General features: G+C 37.4%; 1 protein-coding gene across 4 annotated transcripts in view; it reads left to right on the plus strand.

The window, feature by feature from the left end:
• Positions 1–22,744, plus strand: part of FAM185A (family with sequence similarity 185 member A) — a 59,137-nt gene that overhangs the window by 7,493 nt on the left and 28,900 nt on the right. For all 4 annotated transcript variants that reach the window (XR_011539381.1, XR_011539382.1, XM_070617050.1 and 1 more), the window contains exons 3-5: positions 598–690; positions 5,179–5,317; positions 17,769–17,810. Coding sequence is in view for 2 of the 4 variants with exons in the window: in XM_070617050.1 (XP_070473151.1) it covers positions 598–690; positions 5,179–5,317; positions 17,769–17,810 (274 nt within the window). In the remaining 2 variants the exon portion in view is untranslated. The remainder of the gene's footprint in view (positions 1–597; positions 691–5,178; positions 5,318–17,768; positions 17,811–22,744) is intronic.

The following is a 22,744-nucleotide window of genomic DNA, read 5'->3' on the forward strand; positions in this document are numbered from 1 at the left end:
GATACAGAGCTTGATCGTCACTGTTAGTTTACGTTTTGTTGTTTTCCAACTGTGTCACCTGATAAAGTTATTTAACCTTTCTGATTCTTGGATTTCTTCCTCTGTGAAATGGGAAAAATATAATACCCATCTCCAAGTTGTTGTGAGGATTCAATGACAGTTCATGTAAAGTAGTGAATATCATATTTGGTGCAAAGAAAATGCCAAGTAAGTGGTGACTGTTGTGGTTATTAATGACGGTGAACAGTAACAGTGATTATAGTTGTCATCTTCATCATCAATTTGTTCAGTTGGCTGGTCACAGTGAGCTTTGATTCCCAAGCCCTTCTTCAGGGAAGCTACTGGAACACCCGCGTCTCTCTTCTTTTTTCTCTTTGAGTCCAGATTGCTTATTTAGTCATGTCAACAGCAGTTGACGTTCTTTGCTAGTTGAGGTTATTATTCCAAACAGAGCGTTTCTATTTCATCCCTGGTTCTCTTTTTCTGCTTTATTATTATTTAAAAAGAAGTGTACAAAATGTTGAAGATTTTTTTATTAGTATAAGTAAAATTTATTCTCTCTTTTTCTCTATGTGTATTTTTATATTTGTCTTTCAGAGTCAAAAATTACATGTTCAAACAAAAGGAGGCAAAGTGATCTGTCTGGGAACAATTTATGGAAATATAGATATTCATGCATCAGATAAAAGTGTAAGATTGAAACTTTCTTTTTTAGTAGTTGTAATTTTGCATCAAGTTGGCTCACACAATGTGTTGGTTCTACAAAATTTGTTGTGTAACATTGCCTTTTTAATGCATTTCAGTTCATTAGTAAATTCAAATTTGAAATCGAGGTGATTATTATACAATTTAAATTTTAGTTTATGATTTAATATTTTTAACAGTTATTTAGTGTCTTATTTGGAATCAATAACAACTTTAAATACTTAATGTTTAATTCCAGTTCTGAAGAGATTTTTATTTTTATGACCGTGAATTAAAATAGATCATTAAGTGATGCCACCAGTATGGGGATTAAACTTCTTATATGTTAGGTTTGTTTGAGTGTTTTTTCAAGACCTGTTTACTTTGCCTGTAGGCAATTAAAGGATGTTTCAAAACTCACCTTTCTTCAGTATTTTCCACAAGAGGACACCATTAGATAGCATTACTGTTCTCTAAAAGCTTATTAGCCATAGGGATTTTGGTTGTTATAAAAGATAGTTTGTATTTTTTTAATCTTTTTTTTTTTTTTTTTTTTTTTGCTGAGGAAGAATAATAGCCCTGAGCTAACATCTGTTGCCAAGCCTCCTCTTCTTTTGCTTGAGGAGGATTAGCCCTGAGCTAACAGTCTTCCTCTGTTTTTTATATGTGGGTCACTGCCCCAGTGTAGCTGACGAGTGCTGTAGGTCTCTGCGCCCGGGATCCAAACCCACAAATCTGGGCTGCCAAAGCAGAGCGCACTGAGCTTAACCACTACGCCATGGGGCTGGCCCCTTAAAATTATTTGTTATTTGAATATTTTGGCCACTGTTTCCACTTATTCCAACTTTTGTGGTTTATTAAATATTCATTTATTTCTCCTTTCTGTTATACTATTTTGTTTCTTGCCTGAGTAAATTTTATATTATACTGAAGAATCAGTCTAGATATTTCTTTCTATTTGTATTATATATAGTGTTAATTTTTAAAGCATATTTCTAAGTTTGTGTTTTTTTATGTAACATAAATGGTTGTGAAATATGTTAACTTTTAATATGCAATTTTCACAGAAATGTGCTTTAGATATTTGAAAGGCAGCCTAATGAATTGGTTAGGAGCACAGAACTGAGAACCAAACTACCTGGGTTTGAATGTTGGCTTAAGCTCTTTAATTTCAGACAAGTTACTCAACCTCTATGTGTCTCGGTTTCTGGAAAATGGAATAATAGTTACGGACTTAACTTAGAGGGTTGTTATAAGGGTTAAATGAGTTAGAACAGATAAAGTACTTAAAACAATGTCTGGCACCTAGCCAGCTCTAATATAGTGTTTACTAAATGATGATGGTAAAGGTACATGAAACACAGGAAAGGTAGCTTGACCAGTTCCAGATCTGCCAGTTAACTTTACTGAGACTCCGTTTCATTATTCATAAAACAGGGGTGGTATGACTTGTTTTTCGTACTCAGTGAGATTGTGAGAATCAAATGAACACTATAAACTCTTAACAGCATTCTTTACATGCCATTTTATATGGAGTGACTGTTTTTAAATTGTATTGTTAATTTCGGTATCCTTAGTTTGGTACAGAGAAGATAGAAATCCACTTCATCTGATGTTGGATGAATTGATGATGTGGTTGTTGGTTGACCTCTCTTTCCTAGTTTGAGCTGCAAAACCACATGCTTCCTTAAAACTTGGTTGTCATTATATGTTATATTGATTTATAATAACTAACCTTATGAAAAATCTTCCTTTTCATGTAGAAAAGAAAATTAATTTATAGCAATATCGATGTCAGGAAGATATTGATTTTGGGATCTACTTTTTTCTTTTTTTTTCTTAAAGATTTTATTTTTCCTTTTTCTCCCAAAGCCCCCCGGTACATAGTTGTATATTTTTAGCTGTGAGTCTTTCTAGTTGTGGCATCTGGGATGCCACCTCAGCATGGCTTGATGAGTGGTGCCATCCACGCGCAGGATTTGAACCGGCAAAACCCTGGGCCGCCAAAGCAGAGGGCGCGAACTTAACCACTCATCCACGGGACTGGCCCCAGGGATCTACTTTTTGTTCTTTCTTTAAATAGCTCCTTCTATTAATAAGCAAGCTATACAGTTTAATCCAAAGAGTCGATTTATGACTTTTCCGTTAGCATTAATAACTATAAATCAGAGCCTCAATGTTTTGCTGTGAACTGTAGTGTTCTAAGTCTAATTGTTCCAGTTAGTATCTGGTATAGTGCATTATAGTGTGGCCCTCAGGGACTTGAATTTCTTTGAAATTAATTTTAAGGAACAATTGCTTAAAATAACTACATTATTGTTATGGAGGAGGTGTTATACTTTGACTTGCTTTGGTGGGGCAGGGGAGGATATTTTTCTAGCTTCCCACAGAGTAACATGTTTAGTGTTTAAGGAACAAAGCAAATCCTGGACACTTTCAGGATCCTCATAAGGCGTCTCTTAGAGGCTTGATTTGGTTGTGGGGAGAATCCAATCAAAAGTGCCCCTTTGCCAATTCACTTAAGTTTCAAATATTCTTTCAATTTCATCTTTTGGTGTTCACTTAAATATCCTCACTATCTATAAAAAGCTGGAGTATTCCTACTTGATGTCTGCTTTATGGAAATACTTGGAGAATTTGAAACCATACATAAAGCAACTTTTCATGAAGAAACTTTGTAGGTAAAGGATAAATTTTTTCAGGAATTTTGTACCTTTATTATAACTCTGAGGAATGCAAAACATTTGTATTCTCACAAATATGAATGTAGGTAAAATATCTATCTTTCTTTGACAGATTTGTTGAAACTGCATTTGAAGTAAAAATTCCAGTGAATCTGTAATTAGCTTAAAAGAAACTGCAGTAGATAAGAAGCAGTTTGGGTGTATATTATATACTTAATAAAAGTCCATTAAGGGACTGGCCCAGTGATGTAGTGGTTAAGTTCATGTGCTCCACTTCAGGGGCCCAGGGTTCGCAGGTTTGGATCCCCGGCACAGACCTCCACACCACTCATCAAGCCATGCTGTGGCAGCATCCCACATACAAAATAGAAGAAGATTGGCACAGATGTTAGCTCAGGGCCAATCTTCCTCACCAAAAAAAAAGTCCATTAAAAAAGAAAGTTATATACTTCAAATCCAGAGGGCAGAGTAATTTTAATTTGCTTTCTGTAAGAACCTCTGGGTTCTTTTCTTTCTTTTTTTGTACTTTTACATTTTCTTCTAATATTTTAGTATCTTAAAACTCAATTCTTATTAAGTGACATTTTGAACTCAACAGTTTTTGAAGGACATATTAGGAGTGGATCACACTGATGCCAATTTGTTGAAAAACAATAATATTCTTTCTTTAAACACTATGGTGCAATACTTGAATTTGACCCTGGGCAAAACTGTAGCAAGCGTTCCTGGTGAGTCAGTTTTTATGTCAACAATTTTATATTAACACTCGCTTTATGCTTATAAAACATTTGTTTAAAATACTATAAAGGTAATTTGAAATCCTTAAATAAATGTCTTCATTTTACATTGTGCTCAATATTTGAGACATAAATACATAGCAAATTTTGTTAAGGAAGTTTAGGGATAAATACTAAATTCCTTCCATTTTGTTCAATGGAAAGCTATTGCTTTATTAGATGTAAAGTGGAAAAGTTCTAAGAATCATAGTGTATTCACTACATTAACAGACTAGAGGAGAAAAATCATATAATAGTCCAATAAAATCAGATAAAGTGTGTGTTAAAATTCAAAAACCATTCATGATTTAAACAACAATAAAACAAATTTGAAATAGGGGCGAACCTCCTTAATCTTATAAAAGAATCTAAAAGATGTCTATAGCAAGCATCCTACTCGATGATGAGATGTTGCAAGCTTTCCCGCTGAGAACAGGAATAAGAGAAGGATGCTTACTATCTCATTGCTTCTATTCACCATTGAATTGGAGGCTTGAGCCAGATAGTAAGGTAAGAAAGAGCAGGAAAAACTATTAATATAAGGATTGGAAGGGAAGAAATGAAACTATCACTTGTAGACAATGTAATTATGCATGTAGAAAAATTCTTTTAATTCAGGTAAATTATTAGAATTAGTGAGTTTAGTGAAATTGTTGGATTTAAGGTCAAATACAACAGCCAATTAAAATAAAATGAAGTTAAAAAAGATATCTTTAATAATAGCACTTAGAAAATATCAAATAGGAATAAATTTAAAAGATGAAGAGGAACTCTACATAGAAAATATAAAACATTATTAAGAGAAATTAAAGAAGATCTAAATAAATGAAGGAATATAATGGGTCTGTTCCACATTCCTCAGAGAAGACCCTGTTGTTCACGATCTTGTGATTAAAGCTAGGGAATCAAAGTCAGTCGAGTGATTGTGTGCTGGATAGTGTTTTTATGTAGTCGCCCACTGACTCCGTCGGTGCCATTCTGGCTTTCTACCCGTCTTGTTTGTAGTGAACTGATGTGTGTCTTTCTCTTACCAGACTGTGACCATAGATAAACTGCAGGGAAGTTCTGTTAGTGTATCTACTGAAGATGGTTTGCTGAAAGCCAAGTATCTTTATACAGATTCGTCATTTCTATCTTCTGCTGCTGGGGATATTACATTAGGAAGTGTTCATGGTAAGATGAAAAAGGCCTAATACGGCTCAGACTTTCCACATAACTAAATTTTAAGAGATGACTCTGTTTCTCTGTACTTGAAGAAAGATCTGCCATCAGGAAGCTGGTTGTCTAAATAATTAATTGCAGACTAACTGTCTTTTAAAAAACCCACCAAATAAAATGACTCAAAGCTATTTAATTTTATTTTGGCAAGAAATTGAATATTATGCTGTTATCTAGGAAGCTAATAATAATACTGATTTTTAATGCATTTCCTTATAAAAGGAAACAAACAAGAAAATATGTGCAGGAGATATTCAGAGGGAAGCACAAGAAAATAAAAGTGGTGTTAAAAATAAAGATGGGTTCTGAGTGGTTGCTTTTATGATAGGGAAGCTAAGGATTAAATAAATTAATGAAACATTTGTGGAATCAAATTATAGCAACTCAGTGATACTAATTTTGGTTAAAATGCTGTATGTGTATTAGTACTGGTACCAGGTCCTCTCAGTACCCTGCCATTTTCCGTTTTCTTTGATTAAATATCATCTTATGACTTTCAAAACATGTCTCTGCAGACAAGTAATATTACTTAGTTAATTTTTGTATCTTTGAAAGAAAAGAAGAGGATAACGGTGAAGTAGTAGGCAAAGGGCATGCTGGTGTTCAGTGTCACTCAGCATGCTTCTTCAATTTCCACATGCAGATGATTCCAGTCCAGGTACGTTGGCTGAAATAGATACAGATAGAATTGAGTCACTTATTCTGGCAAGAAGGACAGTATACGCACGTCTACTAAATGCCTTTTGGGCCATTTTCCAGGAAGTATGGACTGAAACTTTTCCACATATAGACCACTTATTTAGCTTCCACAGGAAAGCTGAATATTGGTATCTATACACTTTGGCAATACCTCCAGATTTTAGTAGTGAGCATGAATTATCAGATGGTCTCTAGCCATGCTGCGTAGCAAATTGCCAAGTAGTCTTACAGTTTAAAAAAAAAATCTAAAAAAATGAGTACTTATTATGCTTAAAATAATTCTTGAGCCTCAATTTAACAACCATTCTTGCAAGGTTAAGATATTTGAGTCCTCATCAACTATTCTCGCAAGATTAAGGTATTATTTGAGCCCAAAATAGCTTGAGTCCAGTGGAGCTGGATCCAGATAAAGCAAATAGTTTTGTTACTTATTCATTTATTTTTTACTTAGCTGTGCCTTGCTGGGAATTTGCACCTCTTCATATTTTAACAGTGATTTTTATGTAAGCATCGAATTTCTAACTGTTAATTGCAATTAAAAGTACTGTATTTAATATGTTGAATATCTTTTAATGGGAAAGCAATACCTTATAAAGTCAGCTTGATTAACACAATAAAAACAGCTCTGTTCTCTGTAGCGCCTTATACTGTTTACACTAAATTCATTAATTTTTTTCTGCTTTGTTTTAAGTTAGACAAGTGTTGAATTTGGTATAGTTTGTCATTAATAGCTTACATGATAGTAAAACAGATGCACTTTTTTGAGGTGGCCCTCAAAATACTCTAGGTCTCTTGATTATTTAAAGGAGCTGAAATGGAAACAAATTGCTGGGGATAAAAAGAGTTCATTGCATGGCCTTTCTTAAAGCGTTTTATATTTACTGACCTTTAATATGAAGTCAGATACCTTTCCTTGGGCGGTTTAAACCTGCGTCACACTTAGGTCCTCTGTGGGACTGTTGGTTCGGGTTGGGTTTCTTGCAAGCAGACTCTGAGGTGGAAACGAGAGTGCAGCACACTTGCTGGGGAAGCCTTGGGACCAATGCCGTGGAAGGGAGGGAAGCCGGGTTTCCACGGGAGAAGTTGGGCTGTAACGCACTCAACAGCCGCAAGGGGGAGCCCTGACGCTGGGACGGTCCTTAGAGTCGTCTCAGGTTGGGGTGAGGGGAGCTGGACCTCTGTACAGGCGTCCCTCGTTTTATTGCGCTTTGCAGGTATTAGATTTTTTACAAGACTCCGCACCAGCAAAAAGATTACAGTTTTCTGAAGGCTCAGATGATGGTTAGCATTTTTTAGCAATAAAGTGTTTTTCAGTTAAGGTATGTACATTGTTTTTTTAGACATAATGCTATTGCACACTTCGTATAGTATAAACATAACTTTTATCAAAAAATTCCTGTGACTCTCTTTATTTGCTTTACTGCAGTGGTCTGGCACTGAACCCATGCTCTCTCCAAGGTATGCCTGTGTCCCCAGTCGTTAGATGCAGGCTGCCCCAGCAAGGAGTATGATCTGCGGCCAGGATGGCTCTTCAGTCGAGGCTTTTCCCTAAGGGCTGACTGAGGCCTGTCTGCCAGCAATGCTCCCAACAGCCAGGAACATAGTCCCTTCGGTTATAGAGTGGGTTCTGGGTGATGAGTCACAGCATCCACTACTGTTCTGTTTATTGATTCATTCAACACATATGTTGACCACCTACTGTGTGCCAGATTTTCAGGCACCAAGGGTACAAAGTCAGGCAGGAGATGATACCTGTGGTGAAAGAACTCGCAGTCTCCGGGAAGGACTGAATGCCGTCCTTGTTTGTAACACTAGCACAGCAGTGAGAAGAAGCGAGGGAGGGGAGTCTGATCCAGCCGCTGCAGAAGAGCTGCTATGTTAATCCCTGCTTTCCTGGTCCAGTGCTTGGCCCTCACTCTGCTTTGGTTTTTCAGTGAAAGTAACTATATAAAAGAGGGAGGGGTGAGAAGGAAACCTTCCTCATTTCCTAGTCACACCCCAGTGCCTGCCTCCTTTCAAATCACCCTTCAGACAAGCCCAGGTTTCTTACCTCCCCCTCCCATGCCGCCCGTTTCCATCCTTGTCCTAAGGGGTTATGTGAACATGTTAGTGGAGTTTGGAGTTTGGAGTTTGGAGGTGGGACGGGTACAGAAGAGCAGGCAATGTTCTCTCGTAGATGAGAAGGTTGGAGTCAGGGCTCGTGAAAGGAAGCCCCTGTGTTCTCGCTAGTGGGATTTTAGGAGGAAGAGCTGTCTCCCACGGATCATCCCAACCTGGAACTCTGAATACATGTTCCAGTGACTTCTTTGTTCTAAATGGTGATGGTCGTAGAACAGAAATTAGGGATTTATTTTGGCTAACATTAAACAAGCTGGCTTGGGGATCTTGAAACTTGTTTTTGTGGGAAAATATGTTGCTCCTTCTAAACGTCTGACTTACAGGAAACAAACTTCGAGAATATATGCATTCTAAGACCTGCCTGTTCAGGATTTATTTAGTTTGGCTTCTTTTTTCTTAAGTAAGGCTTAAACTGATTTTTTTTTTCAGGTAGATTTTTTAAAACCCAACATAGAGATGTTGTAAAAAGCCATTTTACCACAAATGTGATGGCAATAACTGTCTTTTTGGTGGATTTACCAGGTCTGTGAGTCTGGAGCCTTTGTGTTGGTAGGTGGATGATGGTATTTGAAAGCACAGTGAAAGCGAGCATGTACTGAGTGCCTGCATGGGCCAGCGCCTTTCACTTCATGGACAATTCGCTGTTTACAAGTGCAGAAAACAAAACTTAGAAATAGCCAGTTGTTCCCTCTCAATTAAAAGTCAGTTAGCGGAAGAGCAAGGATTTGATCTAGGTTTCTCGATTTTTTGGAGATGTTTTTAAACAGTGTTCAAACAAATTTGTGTCCACAGCCATAGTGAACTTCTTGATTTCAGTGCAGATTCCATCGCTGCTTTGAGGCCTCCTGGCTCACTCTAGGGCATTCCTCTAGGCAAACAGCACTGCAGCACAGATGCACTGCTTCAGCTGTGTTCTGTACTGTAAACTCCTGTTTCGGGATCGTTTATTATGCCTGATGACTTCTGGCACAGAATGTGGTGTTCCATACAGGGTTTGGGTTCAGCTTAGCTGCATGGAGGCATCTGGGACTCAGTTCACCCCATAAAAGTGATGCTGCTACCTTCATCTGCAGTGTGTGGATTCTAAGACTTTCATGAGAGGAAGTGAGAGCATGACATTTATTTCTTGTCTGTATTTTCTGCTCATGTACCCTGTTGGCAAACCCATACCCAACATAGTACTAAGTACTTAGAGGATGCCCAGTAGTGAGGAAAGGGATAATGAAAGGAGTAATATGTCCTTCCTGGCATTACAAATTGACTCCATGTGTAGAAAAGAGAAAGTCTATCCTAAATGTTTTCCCAAATGAAATTTTTAAGTATCGCTGTCTGTGTTTTCCAGGTAAGAAATGAGTGAGCTGATTGACTAGTAATAGTTACTATGCGCAAGGTAGTTGAATCACATCTGTTAAGTATGTGCTTTCTAATACGAAAGAAACTAGTTTATTCCTTGACGTAACAAATATTGCCCACTGTTCTGGCACTGGGAATCTTGTAGGAGAATAGGTACTTGGATAGTTTGTGTTTAGGTATAAAATTTCGAGAGTGTTTACTATCTTGATTTCCTTCTAAATTATCAATTTAGATTCTGTGTGAAATATATTTTATTATATTCTGCTATTTGAATATTTATGATTTTTAAAGAATTCTATACATGTGTATGTAAGATATACATGTATTTATGTGTATTCTACTAAATATATTTTTCAAATATAAATATATATAGTTTCCTGACTGTTTTAAAGAGAAAGAAGAGCTTGCTTGAAATGGTTTGGTTTTATTTCTAACATAATTTAAACAAATCGATTAGGTTTAACATATAGGAGTACTCATGACAGTTGTTTTACTGTTCTATATTTAACTTACATTATTATTTGGAATAAGTGATTAATGAGTAAAACAGTATTTTAAATATTAAGATTCCCTGTGTAACTTACAGTCTTATTTTAGTTTCTTTGGAAATATACTTTGATAATAAATTGCTGAGTATTAGTTCTCTCATTTTCTCTGTACTTAAAAAGTCCTTTGTTCCCCAAAGATTTAGCAATATGTACATGCTTAAACTCTTCCTTAAATAACTCCTTTGGATTTTGGAACTTTCACAGAAGTGGAAGTTACATTAATTATACAACACAGTTGATAACTTTGACAGCCCTCAGAATTTCATAAAGAAATGTCCCAGTTTGCTTAAGAAGGACGTTTAGTCACTGGTGAATTTATAAATCTGCCTTGTGAATTTAGAAAGTCAGAAATAATATAAAATTTTAAAAGAAAGAAGCTTTTATTGGGTTAAGTAGAACTCTTTATGAAGTTCGTGAAAATGGTTTGTCCAAATTCTAGTATTTATTTTTAAGTCCATTGTGAAGTTTCAGTTTGATTATAATTTTGACATAAGATATTGTTACGTTAATGTTGAATCTGTACAATTAAAACTTTTTTTTAATTTTTTTGTTTAAAGATTTTTTTTATTTTTTCCTTTTTCTCCCCAAGGCCCCCCGGTACATAGCCCCCAGTACATAGTTGTATATTCTTCATTGTGGGTCCTTCCAGTTGTGGCATGTGGGACGCCGCCTCAGCGTGGTCCGACGAGTAGTGCCATGTCTGCGCCCAGGATTCGAACCAACGAAACACTGGGCCACCTGCAGCGGAGCGCGCGAACTCAACCACTCGGCCACGGGGCCAGCCCCCAATTAAAACTTTTTTATGTGAAAAACTAGAAAGGAATTACAGCTTCCTTTGTGGTGCAGACAGTATAGATTTTTTTTCAGGATTTAGACATGTGACACAAAATGTGGCTGTTCCACGCAGTGTTTGGCCTGGCTCGGCTCTTTGGAGGGACTCGTCTCCTTCCATAAAGGTGACTCTGCCGTTGTCAGTGTGTGGCTTCCAAGCTTCCATGAAAGGAAGAGAGACCACAGAGAATCATGAGAGAAGTTTCGGAAATCAAGCCTAGAAGTATAGACATTGCTGTGCCATATGCTTTTAGCCAGGATATTTTCAGATGGCTTTATCTAACTGTAAGAGGCTGAGAGGCAGAGTTTACCGGCATTCTAAGGAAGGAGAAAAGCACATGAATATTAGTGGACGCTGGCAGTCTTTGTCATATCATATTTATAAGTGCTCTTTCTCAAACATCTATGGGTTCCTCCTCTTTCCGCCCCCTTGGCGCTCTCCAGGATTTCATCCTTGTTCCATTGGTCACTTCTTTTCTTGTCCTTGGGCCTTTTATACACTTCTGAGTCTTAACTACCTTTGCCCTAAGCTTTTTATATTTATTTTTTTTTAAGATTTTTTTTTTATTGATGTAACGTTGGTTTATAACATTATGTAGATTTCAGATGTACGTCATTATATTTCTATTTCTGTGTAGACTACATCATGTTCACCACCCGGAGACTAATTACCATCTGTCACCGTACACATGTGCCCTGTCACCTCTTTCGCCCTCCTCCGTCCCCCGCTTCCCCTCTGGGAACCACCAGTCTAATCTCTGTGTCTATTCCCCTTGTATTCTGATGACGTATATCTGTGACTCTAGCCCTGGCTTCCAGCTTCTGCATCCGTCTGCTTGGTAGATGTAGCCATTTGGATCTTTATAGGCATCTCAAACTCAGCATTTCTAATTTTTTTCCTCCTACTTTCCCAGCCCCGTAACCTTATCCATAATGTGTTCTTCTTCCTTTATTTCCATTTGCAGTTTCTGATATTACCGTGAACCTAATTCCCCAAGCTAGAAATCTAGAACTAATTCTAAATTCCTTTCTCTCTCTGTCTCACCTCCCACATCTAATCAATCACCAAGTTTTGGTAAGTTTTATCACCTAAATATTTCTTCAGTGTATCCCATCTTTTTCTCTCTTATTTCTACCCTTCTATTTCAAATTCTTGTCATCTCTTGCCTCAGCTCCAGCCATAACTTTGCTTCCAGTCTTGCCTTCTTCAAATCCACTCTCCTCACTGTAGCTGTAGTCGTTTATTAGAAATGCACATTGAACATGGCATTCTCTTACCCAGACTCTCCTGTTTCTTTAGTGACCTGGCTAGCTTACCACTTCCCTCTTCTGACCCTATGCTTTGTCTTCCAGAATTACATAATCTCTTGCTTTTTCCTTTATACATTCTTACATGCCTCATACTTTTTTTGTGTGAGGAAGGTAAGCCTTGAGCTAATATCTGTTGCCCATCTTCCTCTTTTTGCTGAGGAAGATTGGTGCTGAGCTAACATCTGTGCCAATCTTCCTCTGTTTTGTATGTGGGACGCTGCCACAGCATGGCTTGATGTGTGGCATGTAGGTCTGCACCTGGGATCTGAACCTGTGAATCCCGGGCCGCCAAAGCGGAGCATGCGAACTCAACCACTATGCCACTGGGCCAGCTCCCTGCTTTATACTTCTGAGTCCTTGATCAGAGCCTTTGATCATAGTGGTCATTCTGTTTATAGTCTTCCTAAAATGCTTTTCCCAGCTTTCTTTATCTTGTTGACTTTTAGTAATCTCTCAGTACTCATCTAAGCATCTTCTCTTTATCACTGGCCTTCCTTTAACTGTTAAATTCTTGCCTAATTATAAACTCCTCAAGAGCAAGCATCATGTTTTATTCATTTCTGTATTCTTAGCATTTAGCACTGTGGCTTGCAGATAGCAAGTGCCTCCCCTCATGTCCCCCGAAACCCTCCAAAAAAACGCAAAAGAGGACTTAACCTTTGAGGGTATTTGATTGTTCTGTTTGGATTATAAGAGCATATGTGCTCTTTCAACCATAATCACATTTCTTTTAGTGAAGGAAAATAAACTAATGTTTATCTTTAAATTGATAGCTTATTTTTCCCTCTGACCATACTAGAACGAAGATTTGCCAGCTAAGGAAAAGCTAGCTAATGTTTTCTCAGTCACTGGGCTTTGTGGAGAAGGTGCATAACTTGAGAATAGAGTAAGCACATATGGTTGTTCCAGACCAGGTGGCATCTGCTTTATTGGAAAGAAGGCTTTTACAGAGATCTGCTCTTCTCAAATAGTTGATTTGTTTCTCATTTTCACTGATTGGTGATGAAATAGATGAAACCAAACTATAGAAACTTGTGCTAGTAATGCCCATTTGGTTAATTTGTGCACTTTTAAATATTCTACTTTAAGTATTTAGGTAAGGGGTCCATTTTGTATATTCTAATGACTTTGGAGTATTTCTGTTTATGGTAGAGATTTTCTAAATATTTTGATATGAGTTGAAAATATATTTTCTGCTTATGGCTTTAAAAATCCTTTAGCACTGACAAACATTTTGAAATATTCTTTATATTTTCAAATATTCCTTATTTCCATAGTTTTCTTATTCCCTTGTGCTTTTACTGTACAGAACTCTAACATTCAAGAGAGATGTAGTCTGAGACTATGAAGTCCCACTGTAATATGAACTAGTCCTCATTTAATGGATCTCAAACTTCTATTTTATAGCTCCAAGATCCATTATTTTCTGGAGATCATTTTACTTTCATCACAAGCACTAATGATTGGCTTTTTGAGATATTTTCATTAAAAAAATACATTTTTTCTGCGTTCCTTGAAGACTAGTATAATAATGCTCCTTTGCCTTGCTGAGCAGGTGACTTGACTCACTAGCTAAATGACTGACTGTAAAACTATGTCAGTAGTTCTTTACTAATAGTTAAAATCACAAATGTCGGGGTCTGCTTCATCGTATTTTTTGAAGTGTTCAGGAGGTGGAAGCAGTAAGAGAATTCTGAGTGGAAGTACTCACTGTCTCACACTAGGTTAATCTTCCTACAGCATGATTTTCTTGTGTTGTTATCCATGATGAAACTCTCCACTGACTCCTTTCGTGTAGGCTGAAGTCAATAGACTGTTCACTTATGATGTTAACCTACAATTATTACTAAATACTAATTTTTAACTTTCCGTGTGTGCATCTCCCCAGAGATCCTGTAAGGTTTTGGGTGGCCAGTCCTCTGCCCTCCCTCCCATGAGTCATGTCCTTCCCACATACAAAATACACCTTTCCTTCCAAGGTTCCCAAAAGTCTCATCCCGTTATGCATCACCTCAGAGTCCAGAATCTACATCAAAATCAGAGCCAGGTGTAGATGAGGCTCCTCAGGTGTAGTTGCTTAAGTACAACTCCTCAAGTATGGTTCCTCTGAATCTGAAGACCTGACCTAAGAAGACAAGTTCTCTAGTCCCCCCAATACACCACCCACACACCCAACATACAGTAATGGGACAGGCGTAGGCTAATTGCTGTAGACTCTCCTGTTCAAAGGGAGAAAATGAGAGGCACAGAGGAGTCCATAGTGCTTTTGAAATTCGGGTAGGCGAAAGTTGGAGGTTCCTTGATTAGATCACAAGGCCTTGGAATAATTCTTTTGGGTTCCAGGCTTCTCCCTCTGAGCTCTGGGCTCCTCCCTCTGATTCATCCTTCCTTTTTCATCAAATGTAGCATGTGTTTGCAGCTGAGTAGTTTTCTCAGTCTGCTTCCTGCCAGTAGAATTTTGGAGGTCTATTAGGTCTCTTTTCACTTTGTACTGTCACTGTCCCTTTCAGGCCAAGTTTGTTTCAGGCCAGTGTGTTTGCTGATATAATTCTCTTGAAAATTTTGTGAGCCTCCTGTGAATCACGTTGGGGTTTATTCCATTAGATAAAAGCCATATCCAAGAATCTCTTCAAAATAGGGCTTTGCAAAGATGTTGAAGTACAATGCTCTCAAGCTTTCTAGCAAGTCTCTTGTTTAATTGAGAGGATCTATAAGACATATCCTTAATCTTTTTAAAGGACTTTTTGTATAACTGATTAATACTGCAAGGTACCACCCTTGATCTTTCTGGGGTCTTAGCAGAAGGTTTTACCATCACCCCCTCAGCTTCATTTACAGGCCATGTTCTGGCGGTGCCCTGGATTCAAACTTTGTTTGGAAGCCATTCTTAACTTTAGCATCTTTCACCATCTAGAGAGGCTGAGAATTTTCAAGACCATTCATGTCCTGGTTTCTTTTTTGTTTAACAGTTCTTTCTTTCGTTTTTCTCTCTTCTCTTGATTTTACTATAAGCAGCCAAAAAAAATAGGCAGTGCCTACAACACTTTGACTTTGCTTGGAAATCTCCTTAGTAGGATCACTCAGTTCATTAGGCACATTTCCTACTTTCCACATTACTGAAGGTGATAGTTTGCTAAGTTTCTACTACTGCTTAACAAAGATCCTCCTTCCAATTTCCAAAGACATTTTCCTTACTTCCTTTTGAGTCCTCATGGGAAGCATACTCAAGGTCCAGCTTTCTACTAACAATCCGTTCAAGGCAACTTAGGCTTTCTCTAACGTGCTCCTCAAAATCCTTCCAACCTCTGCGCACTGTCAAGTTCCAAAGCTGCTCCCACATTTTTAGGTATTTACTATGGCAGCACCCCACTTCCAGTTTCAACATCTGCATTAGTTATCTCTTCCTGTGTAACAAATAACCCCAAAACTTAGCAGCTGAAAACAACATATGTTTATTGCCTTAGAGTTTGGGTGGGTCAGGAATCTGGGCATGGCTTAACTTGTTCATCTGCCTCAAGATCTCTCAACGAGGTTGTGATCAGGGTGTCAGCCGGGGCTGTGGGCTTATTTGAAGGTTCAGCAGGGGAGAATGTGCTTCCTGTCTCCCCCATGTGGTTGATGGCAGGATTCCGTTCAGATCCTGCCGCCTGGAGGCCTCTTTCATAGGGCAGTGGACAATGTGGCTAGATGAATTCCATCAGAGCAAAAGAAGGCTAGCAAGACAGAAGCCAAAATCTTTTTGTAACCCAATCTTGGAGGTAACGTTCCATCACTTTTGCTCTGTTCTCTTTGTTAAAAGCAAATTATTAGGTTCAACGTACACACGAGGGGAAGGGATTATACAAGGGCGTGAATACTGGAGGCAGGATTGTTGGAGGCCATCTTAGAAGCAGTATGATCTTTGGCCACTATTTGTATGTGACGGTGAATCTGGATTTACTGGGTTTGGAAATTGGAAGAGGGTGTCTAGAACTGTTAGTGCCTACTAACGTAGGTTCTTTACCCACCACACAAGAGGGGCCAAGTGAAAACTGGAACGCCAGGCTTATGGCAAGGAAAGCGTTTTTATTTTGGGTGATATCAACCAGGAGATGAGAGTGAGCCCTCAAATTTGTCTCGTTTTGTCTCATCTCCCTGAAAGAGGGGAGCCAAGGGGTTTTAAAGGTTTGTGAAGAATGTGGCTGCTTGTAGATGGCGGGGGGAGTCAGTGGCCTTGCTGGTCGGAGCTTTCCCACCAGCCTGCATTCGGCCTTGGGAGGAGGAGGAGATGATAAGGCATCCAGGTGGCTGTCCTTGGCTCTGTCTGTCTCCATGGCGGATAGTGGGTTCTGGAGCCAGGGAGCCAGGGAGTAGGCAGGGAATGAGGGTTTAATGTAGGGGAATTGATATCAGGGATGGCATCAGAACCACACCTACGAAATAATATTTGCATAACACGTTTAACAGGATCTTCACAACCTTGTGACTTAATGAGACTTGAAAATAATTGTATAAGCTTAATTTCTCCACACAAACCAAGTTTTATTACTACACAAATGTACCCCTTGTTCATATATTTACATGAACTATGATGGAATAGAAGAGTTTTAGAGAGATTTTTGCAGTTAAAGCAAATCTGACTGTTGGGCAAATGAATCAAGTGCCCTTTTAGCTTTTTCCCAGGTGCTGATACATGTCAGTATTTACATGGTGTATGAAATGAAATAAATGAGTTCACTTACCCTAGATCAATTCTGACATAGAAGTTAGCCTTTTACTTTTCAGAACAGTTTTGGAATTATGGTAGAAGAGGTAACATTGCTTACACGTCCAGTGCAGTAAATATGGGTAATATGGCTCCAGGAGTGTTGTACATAAAACATACACGCAATGAAAAACTCTACTATTGTTGGCATTGGAGGAAGGGGGCTGGGAAGAGTGGTTGTAATGTTCCATACTTGTCTTGGGAAGTATATTTTCACTGAAAGATGGAAACCTTTGAAGCTTTTTTCTTTGTTGTCATACTTCAATGTATTCATTATTCCTGCCCCAAACTGCTTTAACTCTTGGCACAGAGACCGCTTTCATCTAAAGAGAGACATGGCATACTGGCCTGAAAAATAACAGCAATTAATTTTTTCCATAGATTATTTTAGTGTTAGTTGGTTCAAAACTTGGCTTTGTGCGGTCTAATAAATTTAGTGATGTTTAGGTTGAGAATGCATAGTGAGTACGTTTAAGTAATGTTTTCATTTATGGGTGTTAGAAGAGTCATTATTTTCTTCATATTTCCCAGAAACTATGGTGGTTTGTTCTGTAGTTATGCTGTGAGAGCTTACGGCGGAGTGGAGGAAGACAGTTTGCATAGATGCCTAACGCTAGTTATTTCACAGTTGCTTCTAAATCTCTGACTGGGTTTGTGATCCTGAGAAAAATTGCCAACAACAGTAACAGTGTTTTTAAATAATATGGTGGCTATCCAACCATGTTTTAGGTTACTATATATAAAGCAGTTCCTTTCTGGATTATCTGTAATGTGTAAAATTGTCTTTCTTTCTCTTTTGCAGGTGATATAACGTTACATAGCAAGATGGGTAACATCACAGTAGGTATGTACTCAGCTACTAGTTGGTAAATTTTGCTTGCTTTCTAGAATCTCTCTATTTGTGGTATTAGAGTAACTGAAGTTTACAATTTAGCTGGTAAACCCAATAGGATCCTGATATGTGAGTCAAATATAGGCAGACCCAGTGTATGAATATGTGAAGTTATTTCTGGAAATTCATCGGTTCATCATCCTAGAAATATTGTATAATTATAGGTTTGGTGTCAATGAGAATAGTGTTAGAATTCTGATTTCACCACTTTCTGTACATGGGCAAATTGCCTAACTTCTCTGTGCCTCAGTTTTCACATCTGAAAAAAATAGAAATAATAGTAAGTACCTATCATATAGGGTTGTTGTAAGGACTAAACGAGATCGTGTATATAAAGTACTTTAGCACAGTGTCTGACATTTGGTAAAAATTCAATAAGTAATAGCCATTTTTATTATTGTTATTGTTCTAATCCTAAGCCAGAACTAATGGTGGCTAATGATATTTTAGACCTAGTCACCATGTGTGATGCTGTACCTGTGGGAGAAAAAGTTCAGATGTCCAGATGGTTTAGGTAGAGCGTTTTTCTCTCCCGAGTAGCACCTGCTCGTCTTAGGCAGAGGTGCACTCCGAGTGGTGGTGGCTTTTCAGGCCTTGGCAGCGGGAGCAGGGCAGGCCGGGGCTGGGCATGGGAAGCTGGGATCTTTGTGTGGGAGCTGAGGTTACTGCCAGTGTGAATGCCCAGGGCCTCCTGTCTTTGTCCTTTTTGACATGTTACATTTTGTCCTTTGTGCTGAGGGAAAAAAATGAATGTGTTCAACAATCCTTTTCACTTCCGGAGTGCCTTCTGGTCTTTCTGGCTTAAAGTGCATGTCCTCTTTTAAGTTTTCTAGAGATTGTAACTTTTATGTATAATAGCAGATAAATAGAAGATAAAGGCTTCCTAAGTGATAAGTATAAATCATTTTAACTAAGAGGTGACAGAAGGATTTACCTGCGTTCCAGTGGGAAATTAAGATTTACTGTTGACTTTTTAGGCCATTTTATCAGAGGATGCATCTGGGGATGGTAAGGGAAGTTTTGAGGGTGAACAGAAAGGTACCCTGGTGAGATTTTTTTTTTTTAAAGGTTGGCACCTGAGCTAACATCTGTTGCCAATCTTCCTTTTTTTTTCCTTCTTCTCCCCAAAGCCCACGGGTACATAGTTGTATATTCTAGCTGTGAGTGCCTCTGGTTGTGCTGTGTGGGACACTGCCTCAGCATGGCCTGATGAGCAGTACTAGGTCTGTGCCCAGGATCCGAACTGGAGAAACCCTGGGCTGCCAAAACGGAGCACAAGAACTCAACCACTTGGCCACGGGGCCCACGCCTGCGTTGATTTTTGCATGCTAACCAACCTTGTGTTCCTGGGATAAACCCCACCTGGTCATGATTGATTACCCTTTTTATATATTGTTGGTTTGGGGTTGCTAATATTTTGTCAAGGATTTTTGCCTCCACGTTTATGATGAATATTGATCTGTAATTTTTATTTTGTAAAATCTTGATAGGTTTTGTTATCAAGATTATGCTGGTCTCATAAGATGAGTTTGGATGGATTCTCTCCTATTCTATTTTCTAAATTTGCTTATGATTGCTATCATTTCTTCCCTAAATATTTGATAGAAATCGCCAGTGAAACCTTTTTTCTGTGTGGGAATGTTTTAGATAATGGATTAAGTTTCATTAATAGATATTGTATCATTCTATTTGTATTTTCTGTTTTATCCACTGTTACATTTTGATAAGTGGTATTTTCAAGGAATTTGTCTATTTCATTAAATTGTCAAATTTGTTCACATAATGTTGTTCATATACTTTACTCCTTTTTATGCCTATAGGATCTGTAGTGATAGTCCCTTGTTTGATTCCTGATAGTGATATTTGTATCCTCTTTTTCTTGATTGATGAAGCTAAACTTTATCAATTTTGTTGCTCTTTTCAAAGAACAAAATTTTTGCTTTGTTAATCTCTCTGTTTTCTAATTTACTGATTTCTGCTCTTTTCTATGTTTTATTTACTTTGAGTTTCCTTTGCTCTTCTTTTTTTAATTTTTATTTTTTTAATTTTATTTTTTTTAAAGATTTTATTTTTCCTTTTTGCTCCCCAAAGCTCCCTGGTACATAGTTGTATATTTTTAGTTGTGGGTCTTTCTAGTTGTGGCATGTGGGATGCCGCCTCAGCATGGCTTGATGAGCAGTGCCATGTCCGCACCCAGGATCTGAACCGGGAAGATCCTAGACCGCTGAAGTGGAGCGCGAGAACTTAACCACTCGACCACGGGGCCGGCCCCTCCTTTGCTCTTCTTTTTCTAGCTGTTTCTGGTAAAACATTAGGTCATTGATTTTACTTTCTTCGTTAATATTAGCATTTAAATTATAAGTTCTTATGTTAAACAGTGCATCCCCCAAGTTTTGAAATGTTGCATTTTCATTATCATCTGGTTAAAAAGGTTTTTACTTTTGCTTGTGATTTATTCTTTGATCCAGAAAAGTCTGTTGTTTAATTCATATATTTAAGATTTTTCTAGATTTCTTGTTTTTATTGATTTCTAGTTAAATTCCATTCTGGTCAGAGAACATACTGTGTGATTTCAGTTGTTTTACATTTATTGTGATTTATTTTATCATCTAGCGTATGGCTCTATCTTGTGAATGTATCACATGCCCTTGAAATGAATGTGTAGAGTAATGATTTTTTTTTGTCTAGTTGTTCTATCAGTTGCTGAAAGAGGGGTATAAAATTTTTCAACTAATTTTGTCAGCTTTACATTTGGCCTTTGACTCTCTTATTTAAGTATATACATTGTGATTGTTACGTCTTCTTGGTGAATTTTTTGTCATTATGAAATGTCCTTCTTTATCTCAGGTAATACTCTGTCCTGAATCTGTGTGATTTAATGGTGATAAAGGCACTCTTGCCTTCTTATCCTTAGGGTTTGCATGGCATATTGTTTTCCGTCCAATTCCTCTCCATCTGTATGTTTAAAAAGCATCTTTTGTAGACAGCATATGGTCTGGACTTGCTTTTCTAAATTTTTTTTGAGAATTCTCTGCCTTTTTATTGGAGTGTATAGTCCATAAACATTTCATATAATTGTTGATATGGTTGGGTCTACCATTTTATTATTTATTTTATTTTGTCTCTTCTATTTATGTTTGTTTGTTTCTTCTTCCTTTTTTTACCTTCTTTTATATTAATTGGATATATTTCAGAATTACATTTTAATTTTCCTTTTGACTTTTTTAGCAATACTTTTTTGCGTTATTTTTTGGTAGAGGTTCTAGTGATTTCAGTATAGAAACTTAAGTTTTCACAGTCTATTTAGAATTCATATTATGCCACTTCATATAAAATATACAAAACTTGCAACCAAATAGATCCGTTTACCCCCTCTTGTCCTTTATAGTATAGGGTATCCTACGTCTACGTATATTATGAATCCCTTAATACACTGATAGGATTTTTGCTTTATAATGTCATATGTATTAAAGAACTTGAGGGGAAAATTTTTTTATGTTTACCTAGATATTTACCATTTCCAATGCTCTTCATTTCTTTCTGAAGATATGAGTTTTATAATTGGTAACATTTTTTTTCACATTTCTTGCAGTCCAAGTCTGCTGACAACAAATTCTCTTAGTTTTCTTTCATCTAAAAATGTCTTTATTTTGCCTTCTTTTTTGAAGGATATTATCACTGGGTATATAATTCTGAGTTGATTGATTTTTTTTCTGTATGAATAAAATATAAACCAGGACAAAAGACAAATGACAGACTAGAAAGACATCTACTATATGTGTGTGTGTGTATATATATATATATGTATATGTCTTTACACACACATACATATCTGTGTGTGTGTATGACAAATGAAAAGAAGAGAACACTTAGTGGGATGGGAACATGGATAAATGTGAACAAGCAGTTCACAGGAGAAATGGTATACATATACAATGTTGTTCCACCTTACTACTAATCAAAAACATCTAAATATAAGCAGCCATGACTTAAAATATTGATAATATCCATTGTTGGTAAAGTTTTGGTGAAGCAGGGATTTCTATCAATTGTTAGTTCAGATATGATGAACCATTTTGTGGGTCGGTTTGGAAATGTATATCAAAACTGGCAGCATCTACATGTGATTTGCTCTGGCACTTCCTCTTTTAGGACTTTATCCCAAGGAGATAATCTGGCAAAGATATAAAGATACATGCGTGAAGACAGTCATCTCTTTGTTTAGAATAGCAAAAGATAGTGTACATTTTAAGTTGTTCCCAGTAAGAGAATAGTTAAATATATTATAGCACATCCATAAAGTGAAATATCACTCAGCCTTCAACAGTGTAATAACCTAGCTCTGTAGTTTACAATGTAGAAAGATATTCCTAACATTTTATTAAATGGAAAAAACAATAGAAAACATTGTACTGTTATTTCAGAATATACTGTGTATATTTTTACAGTAAGTATTAAATCAGAAAAGGAAGGGAGGGAAGGAGGGTAGGAGAGCGGAACAGAGGGAGGCATGGCAAAAATTATCCCAAACTTAAATAGAAATCAGAACTGTTTGGGTCCTGTTGTAGGCATCTTCCTTTGAATATATCTGGACCTAAAAGTCACTGATTTGTGGGAATACATTGCATTTCTGCTGACGACCAGAGCAGGAGATGCCATAGCATTTTCGAAGAACCCACTTCTCCTTTATGATCAAATAAACATTGCTAATGTTTTGTTCAGGAGGAACATACAGCTTAAGGGGTTAGACAAAAAAGGTTGTGGCATCATCTTTAAGCAAGTCAGCGGAGTCCTAGTTATCTACTTGGCAATATGCTCTTTCTCACTTTAATAAATTTGCTGGAAGCAACTTCGTTACCCCTGGAAAATAGTGAACAGTCGGGGTC

This window comes from Equus przewalskii, chromosome 4 (genome assembly GCF_037783145.1).
Source record: "Equus przewalskii isolate Varuska chromosome 4, EquPr2, whole genome shotgun sequence".
Classification (NCBI taxonomy): Eukaryota; Metazoa; Chordata; class Mammalia; order Perissodactyla; family Equidae; genus Equus; species Equus przewalskii.